General features: G+C 37.4%; 1 protein-coding gene across 1 annotated transcript in view; it reads right to left on the bottom strand.

The window, feature by feature from the left end:
• The window catches only part of LOC134748364 (uncharacterized), a 57520-nt gene that overhangs the window by 8514 nt on the left and 30684 nt on the right, over nt 1-18322 (bottom strand). The window contains exons 2-3 of the mRNA XM_063683149.1: nt 8369-8473; nt 7369-7549 (exon numbers count right to left, since the gene is read on the bottom strand). Coding sequence (XP_063539219.1) covers nt 7369-7549; nt 8369-8455 — 268 coding nt within the window. The 5' untranslated portion in view covers nt 8456-8473. The remainder of the gene's footprint in view (nt 1-7368; nt 7550-8368; nt 8474-18322) is intronic.

The following is an 18322-nucleotide window of genomic DNA, read 5'->3' as shown; positions in this document are numbered from 1 at the left end:
AAATAGAATCCTGAGCGTAGCAAGTGTTTCAACACACGAGAAGTAAAATACATTTGCACCCGTGTGTAACACAAAACTTTTCCTCTCACTATAGCGAGGAAAGTGCAACATCCACAGGCGTTAGATCATCTTCATCACTGGAATCACTTATTTTGTACGATATTATAACAGAAAGCACTGGAAATTCTGATTTTTGCGTGAGTCGGTGAGAATTGTTCTTCTTCTTCTTTTAAAATTATGGCTTCAGCCCAGTGGGACTATTTCGCCAGTATCAAGGTATTGAGAGGTTTACAAACGACAAAAATTGTACGGTTGTACAAGACAGTGTACGGTGATTTGTTAGCTCTTGTAAATCGATAGCTAGTCTTTACAAGAAGCACGTGGACTACCGGCCGTTGACTCCAAGATGGTGGTTAAACGCGCTTCAAAATTAATTCTCCATTCACTGCACACTACCACATTAGTTTACTGTATAATAAGCTATCGATATTACACTTGAAACAATATTAATAAGCAAAAAACAAAGTAATTAATCACGATGCTAACTATCAAGATGGCGCTCGAACCGGAAGTCCGGTGAGAATTGTTTTTAAGTAAAAAAATTGTTGACAATGTTGACATTTCTGTTCTGACCTGACGTATGGAAATGTCAACGATGCGTTTTGAAATTGCATCGACTCAACTTGTGCGTTCAGAATTATATTTAACATCATTATAAAAAATCTAACGTTTCTTATGGAATTTTAAGGTTTATGATTTAAAATTATTAAGTAAAGCTAAATTTGGTATTTTTTATTAGATTCTCAAACCATTTATTTAATGATAATTAATATCGAACGAACCATTATTATGAGCGTTTTACGTTTTGTTATCTGTCAAGCTACTTAAACACGCTCCATTCAAGGTCAAATTACTTTCCACACTAGTGGATAAAATGCGTTTTTCCCCGCTTGTTTTAAAGGATAAAAGACGGCTTTCCGAGCTAGTGAGGGGAAAAATAATTTTCTCTCCCAATAAGGCACATGATACTTTAATTTAATTTTTTTCAATTGACGTTTCATCAGAACATGGTAATAATTTAAGAAAGGCCGATAAAAATCATAGCGCTGCGCTCTTTTATATTCTATGAACAAAATTAGAACAAAAGTCAATTACTTAGGTAAGTATAAAATACAACTAAATTAACTCTTAATATCTGCGAGACCAAGCTTTGCTCGGAGAACATATAAAAACTCAAAAATGCGCGTTTTCCCAGAGATGAGACCTAGCTAGATCGATTTGCGCCCCCGAAAACCCCCATATAGCTAATTTCATCGAAATCGTTAGAGCTGTTTCCGAGATCCCCAAAATAACAAAAATACGTCGATCATTAGGAATAGGATACATTTTTAGGGTTCCGTACCCAAAGGGTAAAAACGGGACCCTATTACTAAGACTCCACTGTCCGTCTTTCCGTCTGTCCATCTGTCTGTCTGTCCATCTGTCTGTCTGTCTGTCACCAGGCTGTATCTCATGAACCGTGATAGCTAGACAGTTGAAATTTTCACAGTGGATGTATTTCTGTTGCCGCTATAACAGCAAATACTAAAAACAGAATAAAATAAATATTTAAGTGGGGCTTAAGATGCTCCCATACAACAAACATGTTTTTATGCCATTTTCTGCGTAACGAAGGGTTACGCAGAAAATGGCACTCCGACACATGGAGTCCGACTCGCACTTGGCGCATTATTTACGCGGTCTTTCAAAACAATCTTTATTAGAGACGTGAAGGTGTATCCGGGTAATTTCGTAAATTGGGTAAAAATCATTTAAATATTACTCATATAAGAGTCCCATTTCGAAATTATCCTACACTTTTTTAGTGTTTTCAATTCGTATCCACCCGGACACACCTTTATTTATATTTACTTTATAGAAATTAAAACTACCTACAAAACTAAAACTAATACCTAAAAAAGAAATAAAACATAACATGGGTGACTTAGCCTGATATGTATATTAGGCTAATAGATCACCCAGGTCCGAGCCCTGTGGAAGGGTTCCCATAAGGCTGGCTGCGTTCCCCCTTTGGATGGCTATGCCGATCCGTTGGGCGAGGAACGAGCCAGCCCTAAAAGAGTAGCCCAGACTTTATAGTAAAACAAAGCAAAACAAACTTATTATTTGTCAACTTGAAGGTGACCGCCGGACACAATGATTATCTCACACATATCATAGCCGCTTATTAACTGCAAGTGCATTTTATTTCCCCTAATAACACACTGAGCAACGAAGCAGAGCCAAAAAGTCGTATGTTCATTACAAGTCTTATACAATCACAACCTTTTTGGTCTAATGCGATAGACAATTAGACACAGACTACTTACCGACTAGACGGGACATGTAATGTAAACCACTCGCACTCGCGCACAGTAACAAATCCCTTTTACTAATAAATTAAGAGCGTAGAGGTGTCTATTTAAATTTTTTACCACTAGAGGAGGAGGATGCGTAGCGAGGGATATGTTTGTTAAGGCGGTTCCCTGAGCCAGAAGGCGAAAAATCTCCTTATATGATCATGTTTTTTCTAAGAGGCGTTGATATTCGTAGACATGGAAAAAATATATGTAGTTCTTGACTATATTATCTTTAATAACATAGCTTCCGATACGCGAATTAGGACACTTCGCTCGATACAATTAATTCCCAAAGTGACCTCTAACTCGGACTTTTAATCAAACTTTACTCGGTTATTTATTATATAAACAAAAAAAGAAGAAAAAACAATCATAACTTAAATAGTAATTTCATAGCTTAAAAATCTTAAAATAAATAAAAATCGACAAAATTCGATCAAAATGGACACTTGGCGCGCATGATCTTTCCCGTTCTTTCTTGCGAAATGTGACAGTGACAGCGGCAAACCGATGGAATGGCCTTAAGAACGAATAGAATATTGTCCACTAGAGCTACGCTGAACGAGGACGAGGCAACGTTTGAATCTTTAGTGCGGAGTCTAATGTCAGAGTCTATAACGACATAGCTCAATCATGGCGCGAATTAGTCGCTAACGAAGCTAATTGCAGCCTGTCATGTCACGTGACAGTGACACGGTGACACAGTCAAACAGATGACATGTTGGAATAGTTGGGTTTGAACTTTGAACCGGTCCCTGTATTAAAGCTATAATTATGCACTGTTTTTCACGGCAAAGACAAAAGGATCAAATGCTTTAGAGACCAACCTAGGCCCTAGGGCCAGGAAACCTAGCAATGGTTTTAAAGTGAAGAAGGGGGCCCCCTTAAATTCTAATTGCCATACCAAGTACGTAGTCAAGTCTCTAAATCCGGGCCTGCCTAGGCAGTAAAAGCAACAAATAAAATGCATTTTTATACATAGTATGCAAAATACTTATTTATTTTACAGGGGGGCAGGGGATCTCGGAAACGGCTCTAACGATTTCGATGAAATTTCTCTGAGAAAACGCGCATTTTTGATTTTTTATATGTTTTCCGAGCAAAGCTCGATCCCCCAGATAATTTATATTAAAACTATTAGCGTGTGGTGGTGTGGTGTGGTGGTGGTGGTGATGTGTAAGTGTGGTGGTGGTGTGCTGGTAAAACACTTGATATTGTTCTGTGCGCATCTATTGATGCTGGCCTTACCATAGCATTACATTACAAGTATTACAACATTATTATTACACATACACAATTACACACACTTCATGAGCATCATTGTGCATTATCCGCGCTTAAATCTGCGTGTAATCGTACATAAAGTAACTACTATTAGAGGAGAAAACACCATACATCATTAAATAAAGGATTTAATACATAAAACCACGGAAAACAGGCATAGCTTAGGTAAATCACACTCCGACGCCGTAATGGCGGGCGATGCTCGTCTGACAGTGCGGGACGCGCCACACGTAGTGTGTCTATCGACACCAATCGTAGGGCTGCACCCGAGCAATCCACATAATCGGTTATCACTACGTACTTTAATTAAATCCTCAACACGGCCAGAATGTCAGAAAGGATTAAATCGAGTCACGGCGTTTTTCAATGAAAAAAGTCCTTTGTGTAGTAAAATGATGAAATTGCTAAAAGCCCAAGGCCATATATGTATAATATGGACTTTAATTGCGGATCGTGCATGAGCTGTAGGGGACAACATAGGGGCTCCCTGTTTATTGACGCAAAATTATCAAGTATAGTACCTTAAGAGGCCGTAGTCGATTTTGGAGCAAAAATTTTAAATTGATAGATTTAGTCGTTGAAATTATACACGTTTTGTTACGTAATATCTAAATAACAAGTATTGGTTTCTATTAGCACGTTTTCTCATCTTGCCTTTTAATAATGAGGTCGCGAGCGTGCATCACCGGTAATATATGAAGAGAAGGGGCAGTTTTTAAAAATTAATCAAAAAATTATGGTGGTAAATTATACAAATTGATGTATACGAATAGTTTCCGCAAATGTTGTAGATTGTTCAAGTATCCAAATTACGTTGAAATTAAGTCGATTTTCAGAGAAATTGTAACTTGTTTTGAAGTAATTTCTGGAGAAAATTGAATTCGTTTAACTTTCATTTCCTCGAACTCTAAGTCATATAACAAAAATGTAATCTGATAAAAATCCAGTACAGAATATGTGTAATAGAAATTTACCATTTTTAGCAGTCCAAACTTTACGAAATTTATAAATAAGAGCGACAAAATCAGTGCTTTACGCGCGTTTACCTAAACGTCCTTCAGAAAAAAAATCATTACTAATTTAATGAGTCTGTTTAAAAAAAATTGATCTGATAAAAGGCAAGATAAGAAGACGTGCTAATAGAAACCAGTACTTGTTATTTCAATTTGGTAACAAAAGGTGTACAATTTCATCGACGAAATCTATCAATTTTACATTTTTGCGACTAAAATCGACACCGGGCTCTTAACCGCACCAATCATGAGGCATTTAAGGATGACTCACGTTAGACCGGGCCGTGACCGGGCCGGAGCTTCCGGCGCTTACTTTTCTATGACATGACAGGTGATCACGTGATCCTTTCCATAGAAAACGAGTCATCCTTTAAGAGAAAATTTGGAGTATTTCTGAAATTTCACTGATACCTATAAAATTTCTACCGCTTTGTACATTAAAAGTTGAATGTCTCTAATCACCATTTGCCGTTTAGATGATGAAGGAGAAAAGTAAGCAAAATAAAACAACTTTAATATTCTGAATTCTACTGCGTCTTCGTCCTTATCACGCTGGCGCCGCATCAGAAGTAGGAAATGCTCCCGGTACTGAGTTTGTATGACGAGAACCGGGAATTTCCGGTACCGATACTGTATATTAATTTGTATAGAAAACCAGTACAGCACTCCCTAATCAGAAGGCGCATCAGTATGATAATAATAACCGCCTTAATTTGCAGAAACCTTCAATTAGACCGCGGGCCAGGAACAGATTTCCATGACCAATCGCCTCCCGGGCGAAAACTCGTATAGTGGTTAACGGCTATGTATGATGAACCCTCGTGACCGTCAGCTGCCGCTCCGCTGGTGGGTTGAGGAATGGCAGCAAATAGTCTATAAAATTTTTTTGACATCGCCTTCCGTTTGATACTTTGTCAGATGATAGTTTAGATGCTATTGTTAATAAAACAAATCGTCAGCCGGTTGTATCGCGGTGGAAAGACCGTGTTACGCATTTCGGTGGTTGCCATTCCTCAACCCACCAACGGAGCGGCAGCTGACGTTCACCCGGGTTCATTATACATAGCCGTTAACCGCTATACGAGTTTTCGCCCGGGAGGCGATGACTGACGAAATTTGCGCCTGGCTCGCGGTCCAAATGAACAGGCTGAACAGCTCAGTTGACGCGTCCCGATATAATGAGTATGCGCCCACTGTCCTCGGGTCCGGTTTAATCCGGCTCATTAGTCTGATTCGGCGCCGACATCTTCAATTAGTGGCGGAGTAATTGCGTCATGCCTTAACTGGGGCGGTATTCGTCAAAGTTTCTCTTAGCTGTAGGAGTTTTCGTTGGGCCTTGGTCTACAATTGGCGTATACACGTACACCTCTAAAAACGCTGTTTATCGACATAGGTCACAACACTCACAACAGATTTATTATTTTCCCCCTTAAGCCCCATTTAGACGGTTCAGGTTGCATACAATATTCTAAACATTGCTAACTACAGAATACAATGAATTCAGCCGATAGACCAAATAGGTACCCGCAACGAAAATTGCATGCAAGCTCTTGAATCATCTAAATGGGGCTTTATTCGCGAAACTTTACAAAGCCTCAATTAGTTAATTTATTTTTTATCCCTTTCTTATAAATACAAAAGTCAAAGTGACAGATTAAGACAATGGATTATTAGATAATTGAGGCTTGTAACGCGTCTATGAATAACGCCAGCATAAGGCTGTAAACTTCCATGCTTGGATCCAGGACAAAATAGAACAATGCCGGCCCCTTTCTGACGGACGAACGAATACGGAACGGACGGACAATGCGTCAAAAGTATCTGCCAATGCCACACTCTAGAGCTCAGAATAATACCTATTATTCTGAGCTCTAGAGGTAGTTTTGCTAATGCGTAAATGTAATTATACCTTCAGTATGTCTACTATTCGAATCGTGCTCATTTGCCACACAATTAAAAGGCCTCGCAGTTGAAGTCGTGTTAAATAGAGACTCACTTTTATCCTAGTCCATCGCTACGGCGGCCTTCCTAGCGTCGGTCGTGGATATCTCGTGTTCTACGAAGTACTTTAACTATAAAACTCCCGTGAGAGTCAAACATATTCGATTATTTCAAACCGGGTCACTCACGTATTATTAAGTCGAATAGCTCGACATGTTTCGGTCCAATTTACGAGGACCGTCTTCACGGAGACACGACACGTCTTCACTGGTCGAGGGCGCGGCGTGTACCGAACATGCAATTGGACCGAAACTTGTCGAGCTATTCGACTTAATAATACATGAGTGACCCGGTTTAAAATAATCTAATATCTACGAAGTACTCTTTATAGCGGACCTCCAGTAAGCCCTCGTAGGCCTCGCAGTTGAAGTCGTATTACATAGAGACTCACTTTTATCCAAGTCCATCGCTACGGCAGCCTTCCTAGCATCGGTTGTTGTTATCTCGTGTTCCACGAAGTATTCTTCATAGCGGATCTCCAGTAGGCCCTCGTAGGCCTCGCAGTTGAAGTCGTATTAAATAGAGACTCACTTTTATCCAAGTCCATCGCTACGGCAGCATTCCTAGCATCGGTTGTTGATATCTCGTGTTCCACGAAGTATTCTTCATAGCGGACCTCCAGTAGGCCCTCGTAGGCCTCGCAGTTGAAGTCGTATTAAATAGAGACTCACTTTTATCCAAGTCCATCGCTACGGCGGCCTTCCTAGCGTCGGTTGTAGATATCTCGTGTTCCACGAAGTACTCTTCATAGCGGACCTCCAGTAGGCCCTCGTAGGCCTCGGCGTCGGAGTCGTTGCGGCTCGCGTTCGTTCGCCCCGTGCCTACTGCTTTTGTGTTAGCTGCGTGTCGGACCTGGAAGTTTTCGATTTAGTTGAATATGGTGAAAAATGACTTTGTAGCTCTCGTGAAATAATACTTTTTTTAGACATTACAGGAGAGATGCGTATGTATTCCAAGTTCTGACTAGCATTGTACCAAGGAGAAATTTCCGAAGTTACCAAAATAGAAAAAGTTCTCAGAAATTTAAATTTAGTAAACAATGAAAACATGTCAAGATCTTAGATATACAGGCATTATTAAATATTTACACTCCCTGTCTAATTAATATGTGATGTACTATCATCACTACATAGTATAAAACAAAGTCGCTTTCCGCTGTCTGTCCGTCTGTCCCTATATATGCTTAGATCTCCAAAACTACGCAACCGATTTTGATGCGTTTTTATAGATAGCGTGATTCAAGAGGAAGGTTTATATGTACAATTTGTAAAGGTTTTGTGTAAATTAGTTTACCAAGCCGTGCGAAGCGTAGCTAGCATATAATATTCAAAATAATAATTATTTGAAAAAATCTAACAAGAATCTTTCTGATTGGAATCTTAATTGCATCCCAAGGATTGACAGGTAGGGGAGACCGAGGTGAGTTGTGACAGAGGAGAGTTATGACAACGTCGATTTTTAGAAACTTATTAACTATTAGCAAGTTCGCAACAGGGCGGGTTTTTTAGTTCAAGTCTCGAGCTAGCAAACGCGCGCTGTTGCGAACTTGCTAATATTTAATAAGTTTCCAAAAATCGACGTTGTCGCAACTCTCCTCTGTCACAAATTCTCGTGTAAGTTTCCAGAAATTTGCGGGAATGTTTCTGCAACTTGCACATTGCTAGTCCTTACCATAACTTCAGGTACCCGGAAAATAACGTCGGCGAGCGCGAGCGGCAGCAGCAGCGCGACCGTGGCGCGCGCGCAGCCCGCCGCCATCCCATCGCAGGCCAGCACCTGCACAGATAAACATTGGACTTGGTAGAGGCTACTGGGTTAACTCGTTCACGTCTTTCTTGTAGATGTATCAAAGATCATCGTTAAGAGAATCAAATGCTATTTTTGACGCAGCACTAGGCGGTATACATAAATTTTATTGCTTGTCAAAATTGACATGTAATAGTGCCCCTGTGGCCTATTTGCTGAATGAATGTTTGATGTTTGAAAGGGTAAAAACAGGACCCTATTACTAAGACTCCGCTGTCCGTCTGTCTGTCACCAGGGTGTATCTTATGAACCGTTGAAATTATCACAGATTTGCCGCTATAACAACAAATACTAAAATGTACAGAACCCTCGGTGGGCGAGTCCGATTCGCACTTGCCCGGTTTTTCAGAACATGAGTCAAATAAGAAAAACGTGATATACTTTGTACCATGGTTTTGTGTGCTTTCGTTGTTTTGTCCTCAAAAGGGAGTTTTTCCTAAAATGTGTTTGACCCTAGTAGGTTATACATTATACAATTAATATAAAGGACCACTAAAACACCATAATTCTTGCTTACAAAAGTTTATTTTCGTTTTGGCAAGATCAACTTAAACAGTGCAAAGTCAAGCTTACATTCTCTAATGTCAATGTAATTTTTCATAAAACCGCGGCAAATCAGTCTCTTGTCAAACATCGCTATTGGAAATTCCCGAAGAGATTTGGGGAGAGGGAGAGGGGGTAGAACCTAACCTCACCAGAGGAGGAGGAGGAAAAATCGTTAAAATCTAAGATGGACGCACTGGTAAACGAGACAAAGGCATGTGGCGAAGACCGTCTATAAAGAAAGACCGTCTTCAAGCTCTTTTGCCGCTTTAAACTCTTGCGTATAAACGTATTCAACTTACGGAAGGATTACGCTTACCAACTTAGAAAAAATTTCAATTGTACTTATCTCGCAATGTGTGTTATATCTAGGAAAAGTTTCAGTGTAACGTTTGTATCGCCCCAAACATATTTAGCATAGATCAATAATGCGCTTTAGCTTTAAAAGGAAAAATGGTTATCTGCATCCCTTAATCCTGAATGAAGGGTCGATAAGATAAATTAATAACTCAAATATAATACGATAACGCCAGTAAGCAATTAAGATAACCAATTCGGGACACAAAACGAAGTTAAATCAATTATTTAACAATCCTACGTATGGCCTTGCTAGATTATACATTGCTGTGCCCTTACGGGGTCAATAATGTCAATATTCCGTGCGTATGCCATAATATATGCATTTTTAGTCACTTCCTTTTCGTATCCAACATTTATTTCAGTTTTCAATTTCGAAATTGATGTGTAAATATTATGTCTATGCTGTCTGTACTGCCGGTATCAAATAGATAGTGATGGCCAAAATACCCAAATACATCGACCTTTATTACCATAGAAATAAGAATGTGTACCGATATATTTGGCCACTTTGGCCGTCACTATCTATTTGATGCTTATTCTTACTGCTCTTGCATTATTTTAAGTGATACGCAGACGGACAATTTTCGGTGTCGCGCACAAACTAGGTTACTATACCTGTGCTTTCCACCTTGCTTTGATCATATCACTCATATTGATCCTTCTAGCTATATATAGGTAGTAGCTATATGAAATAAACTAAGCCTTTAAATTGCAGTTTGAAAGGACATCAGTCTAATAAAATTTCATTAGTATCGCACATGCATTCAAATAGCCTTATGAAATGAACGCCATGCAAACCAAGTAGTTAGCAATACTTGATGCCTTAATTAAAGAATCCACTGGACTATGGAGAAGTCCTTGTCATCTGCAAACTTAACTTTTAGGGGCCACAACGGATTAGGTACATGGTACATACTACTATATACGTTCCGTGAACGCGAATCCTACTGCACTCCAATACCTACTTCACAGTGTACATTATTATAGCAGTATAAATATCTATGTAATGTGACTAATGTGATATTCAGTAAACTAAACTATTCTACGATGAAACAGATTATCTAGTAGCATTTAGCAAGGTTGTGCGAAAATTATAACCCTGCTTTGTGAATTATAGATTAAGGCGGTTCCCTGAGCCAGAAGGCGAAAAATCTCATTATATGATCATGTTTTTCTAAGAGGCGTTGATATTCGTAGACGTGGAAAAAATATATGTAGTTCTTGACTATATTATCTTTAACAACATAGCTTCCGATACACGAATTATGAAACTTCGCTCGATACAATTAATTCCCAAAGTAACCTCTAACTCTGACTTTTAATCCTACTTTACTCGGTTATTTATTATGTGATACTATAAACAAAAAAAGAAGAAAAAACAATCTTAACATAAATAGTAATTTCATAGCTTTAGAATTTCGATATTATGAGGTAACGTTTTTAAAATAAATAAAAACCGACAAAATTCGATCAAAATTGACACTTGGCGTGTATGTTCTTTCCCGTTCTTTCTTGCGAAATGTGGCAAAGACTGCGGCAAACCGATGGAACGGCCTTAATTATGAACCTATCAAGTCTTTTTACACATAGTAATTGTTGTAAACTGTTGTTATAGAAAAATATAAGATAAATTCGAGGGATAGGCGGTCAAACCCGATATTTTGTCACTTAAACAAATAAACAGTTTATCTATCTATCTATCTATCTATCTTAAATAAGAACTCTACGCACGTCACATATAGTTCTTATTTCAAAAACCCATTTGCACGACATCGGGTTTGACCGCCCATCCCTCGAATTACACATGATTGCGATTATTAGTTCAATATATGTGAAAATGTGAGTCAGCCATATTACGCGAGTCATTAGGTATGTCAGGATCGTAGCAAGTGGAAATCCGTGGTCTCTGCCTACCCCTCCGGGAAATAGGCGTGATTATATGTATGTATGTATGTATTAGGTATATGTGCCATTTTCAACCAAAAGGGTACTTATTGTCGGTTGTCAATAAGGCGCTATTTCCATATAGCTTCAATTCGAAATCAACCTTATCGACAAGCGACTTTGTGGTAGCTTTTGGTTTAAAAACGTCAGATATCATGTTAGTAAGCAGCCCGCGTGCGACCGCGACTCTGCGAGGAGCGTTGCACTTCTCAAGTTTTCACTTCTAAATGTGACGTACGTTTAGCAATGTGCAAGTTGCAGTACATTCAATAGTAGATTGTTAACCAAGTGCTGAAAGTCACCCATTTCTGACGAGATATTTTGGCGCTCGAACGAAGTGAGAGCGCCAATGGTTCGAGTCAGAAATGGGTGACTTTCACCCGAGTTAAACACTCTACTTTTCATATTGAATACGAGGAAAGTAAAAAAATCGGCCAAGTGCGAGTCGGACTCGCGCACCGAGGGTTCCGTACTTTTTAGTATTTGTTGTTATAGCGGCAACAGAAATACATCATCTGTGAAAATTTCAACTGTCTAGCTATCACGGTTCATGAGATACAGCCTGGTGACAGACAGACAGACGGACAGACGGACAGAGGGTCCCGTTTTTACCCTTTGGGTTATGGAACCCTAAAAAAAACACAGACCGAAAATTTTATAATATGTTTATTCAATGTATACAATTATTTGAAATTAATGGAAAAATTAGAGCAATTTGCAAATTTAAATGTAACATTTTTGCCTGGAATATTCACATTAGATATAGTTTGTGAGATTTGACTTTCGTTTTGAGGTATATCAGTAAACGTCGGAGAAGGCATTCTTATGTTGGTCAGTGACGCTCGTAGATTGTCTTTTACTGGGTCCAAGACCTCTTCTGTACTTATATATTCGTGTTTATTAAAGTCTTTTAAACTGCCTGGACGCGGCGTAGTGCAATGTAGGTTTATTTTATTAGAAGATATTTTTTCCTTATTCTGCACTACAACAGGTAAGGTGAGTTCGGCTAAGTTTCGGACGATTTTAGGTGGGTTGAGATGATGTTGGTTTTTTTTTTTTTTCTCAGCTTTTGGATAGGGTACGGACATGATTTAAGTACAGAATTGATAATAATGAAATGCTCTATATAATTGAATTTTATTATCTTTCTAAACGTCATAGTGAGCGTGTAATGAGTGTTTAAATATAGGAAACAAAATAAATTGACAGCATTCTTTTTTTACCTGGTGGTGTAAGAACGGACGGGCCTATAAGTTCGGCCCTATTGCCGGTACCATAAAGTTTACCATTGCAAAATAACCGGTTTTACTCACCGATTCATATATAGAAGAATTGGCCTAGCAGTAATTCGGGCTATCATATCCGACCCATTTCTTTTTTTTTGCATTTTTTCCGTCCGATCTTACACCATGCGCTCAATTTTCAAGAAGTTGTGGTTGTCAAACTTTTAGGTGTGGGGTCAATGAACCCATGTGGGTCAATGAACCACGTAGGTTCATTGACACCTTAAGCGCGGTAGGTTGAAAGAGGGTGATAAAATAGGACATAAGGGTAAAATAATATGAAAGTGGAGGAATTAATACGACCAAAACTTAATCAATTGCAGTAATATCAGTCTATAGGTACTTAATAAACTTTCCAACGCCATCTCACATAACTACGAGTAGTCATACTTGTTATGGCCATTTTTTGCCCGGATGCTGCACTTCATGATAAAAGCAAGCCGCTTTGCACAGTGCTAGTAGGGACCAAACAGTGATTTGACCCGCAGCAGCGCAAGTTTCACCCCTTAGGAACAGAGATGGCGCCACTTCTTTAAAAAATATTTCAAAAAATTCTATAAGCTAAACCAATGAACCGATTTAAATATTTAATATCTCAAATGAAAGCTCATTATATACATTACTTTTAAAAAAATACTAAAAAAATATATACTGATTACTTTCGACAAAAAACGGCATCTTAAGTTTTTTTTTTACTCGATTGATAGTTTTTACTTGGTTTCTCAAAAAACATGTATGGAACATGAATAGCTTAATACATGTATATATTACTGAATAAATAACAAGTATTATAAAAAAAACCCGACACCGATACCTCTCATACTTCACGAAATATAAAAGTTTGAATATGAGTGTAAATTTCTTCAAAATATATTTAAAAAAATTCTACAAGCTTAACTATTTGACCGATTTCAATGTTTAATATCTCAAATAAAAGCTCTTTATATACATTACTTATAAAAAAATACTCATAAAACATATACTGAACCCTTTTGGCAAAAAACGGCATCTTAAGTTTTTTTTCTTACACGATTGATAGTTTTTACTTGATTTCTTAAAAAAAATATTATGGAACATGAATAGTTTAATAAATATATATATAGTACTGAGTATATAAAAGTATTACAAAAAAACCCGACACCCATACCTTTCATTTTTCACGAAATATTTAAGTTCAATTATGCACGTTCTTACAAATAAATAAAAAAGGTTCACGGTAGATGTAAAACTGAAAAAGAAAAGTCGTTTTGTTAAGTACTCGTACCATTCCAATACTACAAAATCACTGATCATACATGAACTGGTTGCTGTAGATTACTGTTGAATTATTTTTGTGCCTAGTTGATAACCATTAAACCTATAATTTTGTGCCAGACCTATAATTAGTGGTCAGCATGCAAAATAACCCTGGATTGAAAATTACATTAACTTACTTTTGATTTGTACAGCCACATTTGCATGATTTACACTGGGCTGTGCATGGCCAGCTGACGCGACGACACCCACAATGCATAGTTTCGCAGCCAGATTTGCAGCCACAATGGTCCAAGAGGCTTAATTGAGACCAAATCGCTGTAAATGCCGACCATTCCGGAGTCCAACTCTCTTTTTCCTCAGTCCATCCCCAAAAAGATGTACATGGTATGGAAACTTCTAGTTTCAGAGCGTTTCCCCATATATGGCCCTCTTGGTAAGCTGCTCGAAGTGCATGTTTATAGAGAGCAGCTGATGTAGGTGGCAGGGTTGGCAGGTTCTAATTTCTCGGCCAAATCAGATTTGTTCCCTGAACGACGCCCTCCATTGACTGACAACGAAGGTGGACAAATTTGGTTTTCGTACTGGAAGAATTCGTTCAGATCAAGCTGCCTTTCTCTGGCCACTATAAAAAGACGGGAAAATAGGAGTATGTCAACTTTTAAGTTTTTGATTTTGTCAGTTGTCAGGTGTGTAACTACATATTTTAATTTTAGTATAAAGTAACCCTAGATTTGTGTTATTGTTTGGCCAAACGGAACACATAAACGTAAATGAAGTTCACAAATATTTGTTTGCTTCAAAAAACAAGCTTGTGTCAAGCCTGCCACCTACATCAGCTGCTCTCTATAAACATGCACTTCGAGCCGCTTACCAAGCGGGCCATATATGGGGAAACGCTATGAAACCAGAAGTTTCCATACCGTGTCCATCTTCTTGGGGATGGACTGAGGAAAAAGAGAGTTGGACTCCGGAATGGTCGGCAGTTACAGCGATTTGGTCGCAATTAAGCCTCTTGGACCATTGTGGCTGCAAATCTGGCTGCGAAACTATGCGTTGTGAGTGTCGTCGCGTCAGCTTACCATGCACAGCCCAGTGTAAATCATGCAAAGGTGGCTGTACAAATCAAAAGTAAGTTAATGTAATTTTCAATCCAGAGTTATTTTGCATGCTGACCACTGATTATAGGTCTGGCACAAAATTATAGGTTTAATGGTAATCAACTAGGCACAAAAATAATTCAACAGTAAATCTACAGGCACAAAATTTTTCCAACAGTAATCTACAGCAACCAGTTCATGTATGATCGGTGATTTTGTAGTATTGAAATGGTACGAGTACTTCTCAAAACGACTTTTTTTTCAGTTCTACATCTACCGGTGAACCCGAAGAGGACATTTAAGTTTTTTGTTTACAAATGTAGTCACTTTAAATAAAAATAATTCCTTATTTTAGATTTGTTATATTTTTTTGTAATTCAGCACCAGGAAAAAACTTTATTCAGTTTTTATTTATTAATTTTTTATTTATTAAAATAAATTGGGTGATTTCTTTTCATATGGCACATTTCATATTAAAATCAGTGCACTTACTGCGGTTGAAGATTTCTTTTAAAGAATTTATTTGTAAGAACGTGCATAATTGAACTTAAATATTTCGTGAAGAATGAAAGGTATGGGTGTCGGGTTTTTTTGTAATACTTTTATATACTCAGTACTATATATATATTTATTAAACTATTCATGTTCCATAATTTTTTTTTATGAAATCAAGTAAAAACTATCAATCGAGTAAGAAAAAAAACTTAAGATGCAGTTTTTTGCCAAAAGTATTCAGTATATGTTTTTTGAATATTTTTTTATAAGTAGTATATATAATGACCTTTTATTTGAGATATTAAACATTAAAATCGGTCGAATAGTTTAGCTTGTAGAATTATTTGCAATATATCTTGAAGAAATTTACACTCACATTCAAACTTTCATATTTCGAGAAGTATGAGAGATATCGGTGTCGGGTTTTTTTTTATAATACTTGTTATTTATTCAGTAATATATACATGCATTAAACTATTCATATTCGATACAATTTTTTTGAGAAATCAAGTAAAAACTATCAATCGAGTAAAAAAACAAACTTAAAATTCCCGTTTTTATCAAAAGTATTGAGTATATATTTTTTGAGTATTTTTTTAAAAGTAATGTATATAATGCGCTTTCATTTGAGATATTAAACATTTAAATCGGTTCATTGGTTTAGCTTGTAGAATTTTTTGAAATATTTTATAAAGAAGTGGCGCCATCTCTGTTCCTAAGAGATGAAACTGCCGCTGCTGCGGGTCAAATCGCTCAGTTTGGTCCCTACTATCACTGTGCAAAGCGGCTTGCTTTTATCATGAAGTGCAGCATTTTGTTCATAACAAGTATGACTAGAGTATGATTTCGTGTGAGAAAACATATCTCGATCTTACAAACAGGCCAATTCGCTTTGATAAGCACACATTTTAAACCAAGTAAGAATTGATTAATCAACACAACAATAATATTTCAAGAAACCATTATATTTCTTTAACATTATTAAAATAATAATAATAATCAAAAAAAAATAAACCTACCTCTTCATAATTACAGCAGATAGGTAAATAAAAATATTTATAATTATTTATTCATAAAGAGATCAGTTACCTACTTAAGTGTGCAATATTAGACGCTTAGATTGTAATTTGCGGTTATATAAAAAAAACACCACTATATACGTCTGTTAGAGAAATTTAATCAAGCATCGTGGTGACACGTATAAAGTTTGAGCATTCCTGAGAATTTAAGATCGGATGATTTGCATCCGATCTTTTACCACTTCGGGTAAGACCGGATCTTGGCCTACAGGCATCGTATCAGAATTCCAAATATACAGATTTGTCACAAATTTAATAAAAATAACATGCAATCTGTAAAATAAACAAATAACGCTTAAACTTACCAGTTATTCCAAAAAAACTGGCGGAGGGTATATCCGGATGGAAAATAAAAACACATTTTTTGAACTTTTCTCCTTAACGGCACAAAACACGCGTCTAGTCTTTCAGAGCAACAAGTGCGGACTGAAGAGGGGTGCGGAACAAAATTGCGCATCGCATCACCTTGCCAGCATTAAAAAAATACCCCACAATAGGCGGAAATTTGAATCATACGATCTTACCCGATGTCCGTAACTTTGCCGAACTCACCTTACAGTTTGCGAGACTTGAGTGGTGTTTTGAGGTGCATCAGTAAATATTTGATAAGGTATCGTTGCGTTTGACGCTGGTTGATTCACCTTTACTGGTATAAATACTTCTTTGGTACGTAACTTTTGGAACTCAGCATAGTCTTTGGATGTACCTGGACGTGGCGAAGCGCTACGTATGTTTATGGTATTTGTAATTTTATTAGATATTTTGGACTTATTTTGCACTGAGTCCTCTATATACCCTTCTGCCACTGTGCTCGACTTCCATCCGCCGTGCCTTTTCACCATTGTCAAGTCGGCCCCAGAATCGGCTAATAGAGTTGCAGATGTTCTGCGAAAACAGTGTCCTGAATATAGATCAGGGTTTGGCAGTTTCAAAAATTCTGCAATTTTTCTGGGCATATTTGAGATTTTGTTTCTCCCAATATTTTGTCTTAGACATCTTCCTCTCTGGTAGTTAATAAAAAAACGATTTGTTTGTAAATTAACGGGGCGAAGCGCTTGATATTTTAACACAATTCGAACGAATTCTTCCCTCACAACGAATATTCGGTCGATTTTTGTTTTTGTATTGAGAAGCTTTACCAATAATAATTCACCGTGCTTTTCTACGTTGTCTACTGTTATGTTTGTAAGTTCAATGCCTCTGCAAGCACCGCATATACCCAAAATTAGCGCCACCTGAAAACAAAACAATTATAATTAGAGATACTTAGGTATTTGTAAATTACGTAGGTATTTGGCAAAAGCTATTTTTTTACCATTTCTATAGAAATTTAATTACATTCACACTAAAAATATGATTTTTTTATTACCTTAGTTGCCAAATAAACATCATCAGGGGCTTCATTTAAGAAGGTTTCTATCTCATTTGCAGTAAAAATCTTGGACTTTTTACTTTTAAAGCCATCCGACTGCCTTTTTAGAAAAGATGTTAGCTTACTGTAGTTCTTTAAATTCACATCATGTTTGGTGCTTAAAGTGGCTTTAAGCATCGAATATATACTCCACAGCGTTGATGGTTTTAATTTCTTCGATAAATCACTGAAATAAGTTAGCATCACACTTTCCGAGAATGATTTTACTCTCTTTTCGGACCGCCATTTTATAAAATCGGTATATGATTTCATATATCTTTCTTTTGAAATTTGCGGTAAAAGGCCTTCCACGATAGATTGGGCTTCTGTTCTGATTAAATCAGGCGTTA

The sequence above is a fragment of the Cydia strobilella genome, chromosome 16 (assembly GCF_947568885.1).
Source record: "Cydia strobilella chromosome 16, ilCydStro3.1, whole genome shotgun sequence".
Classification (NCBI taxonomy): Eukaryota; Metazoa; Arthropoda; class Insecta; order Lepidoptera; family Tortricidae; genus Cydia; species Cydia strobilella.
This window is presented reverse-complemented; position numbering and strand designations above follow the sequence as displayed.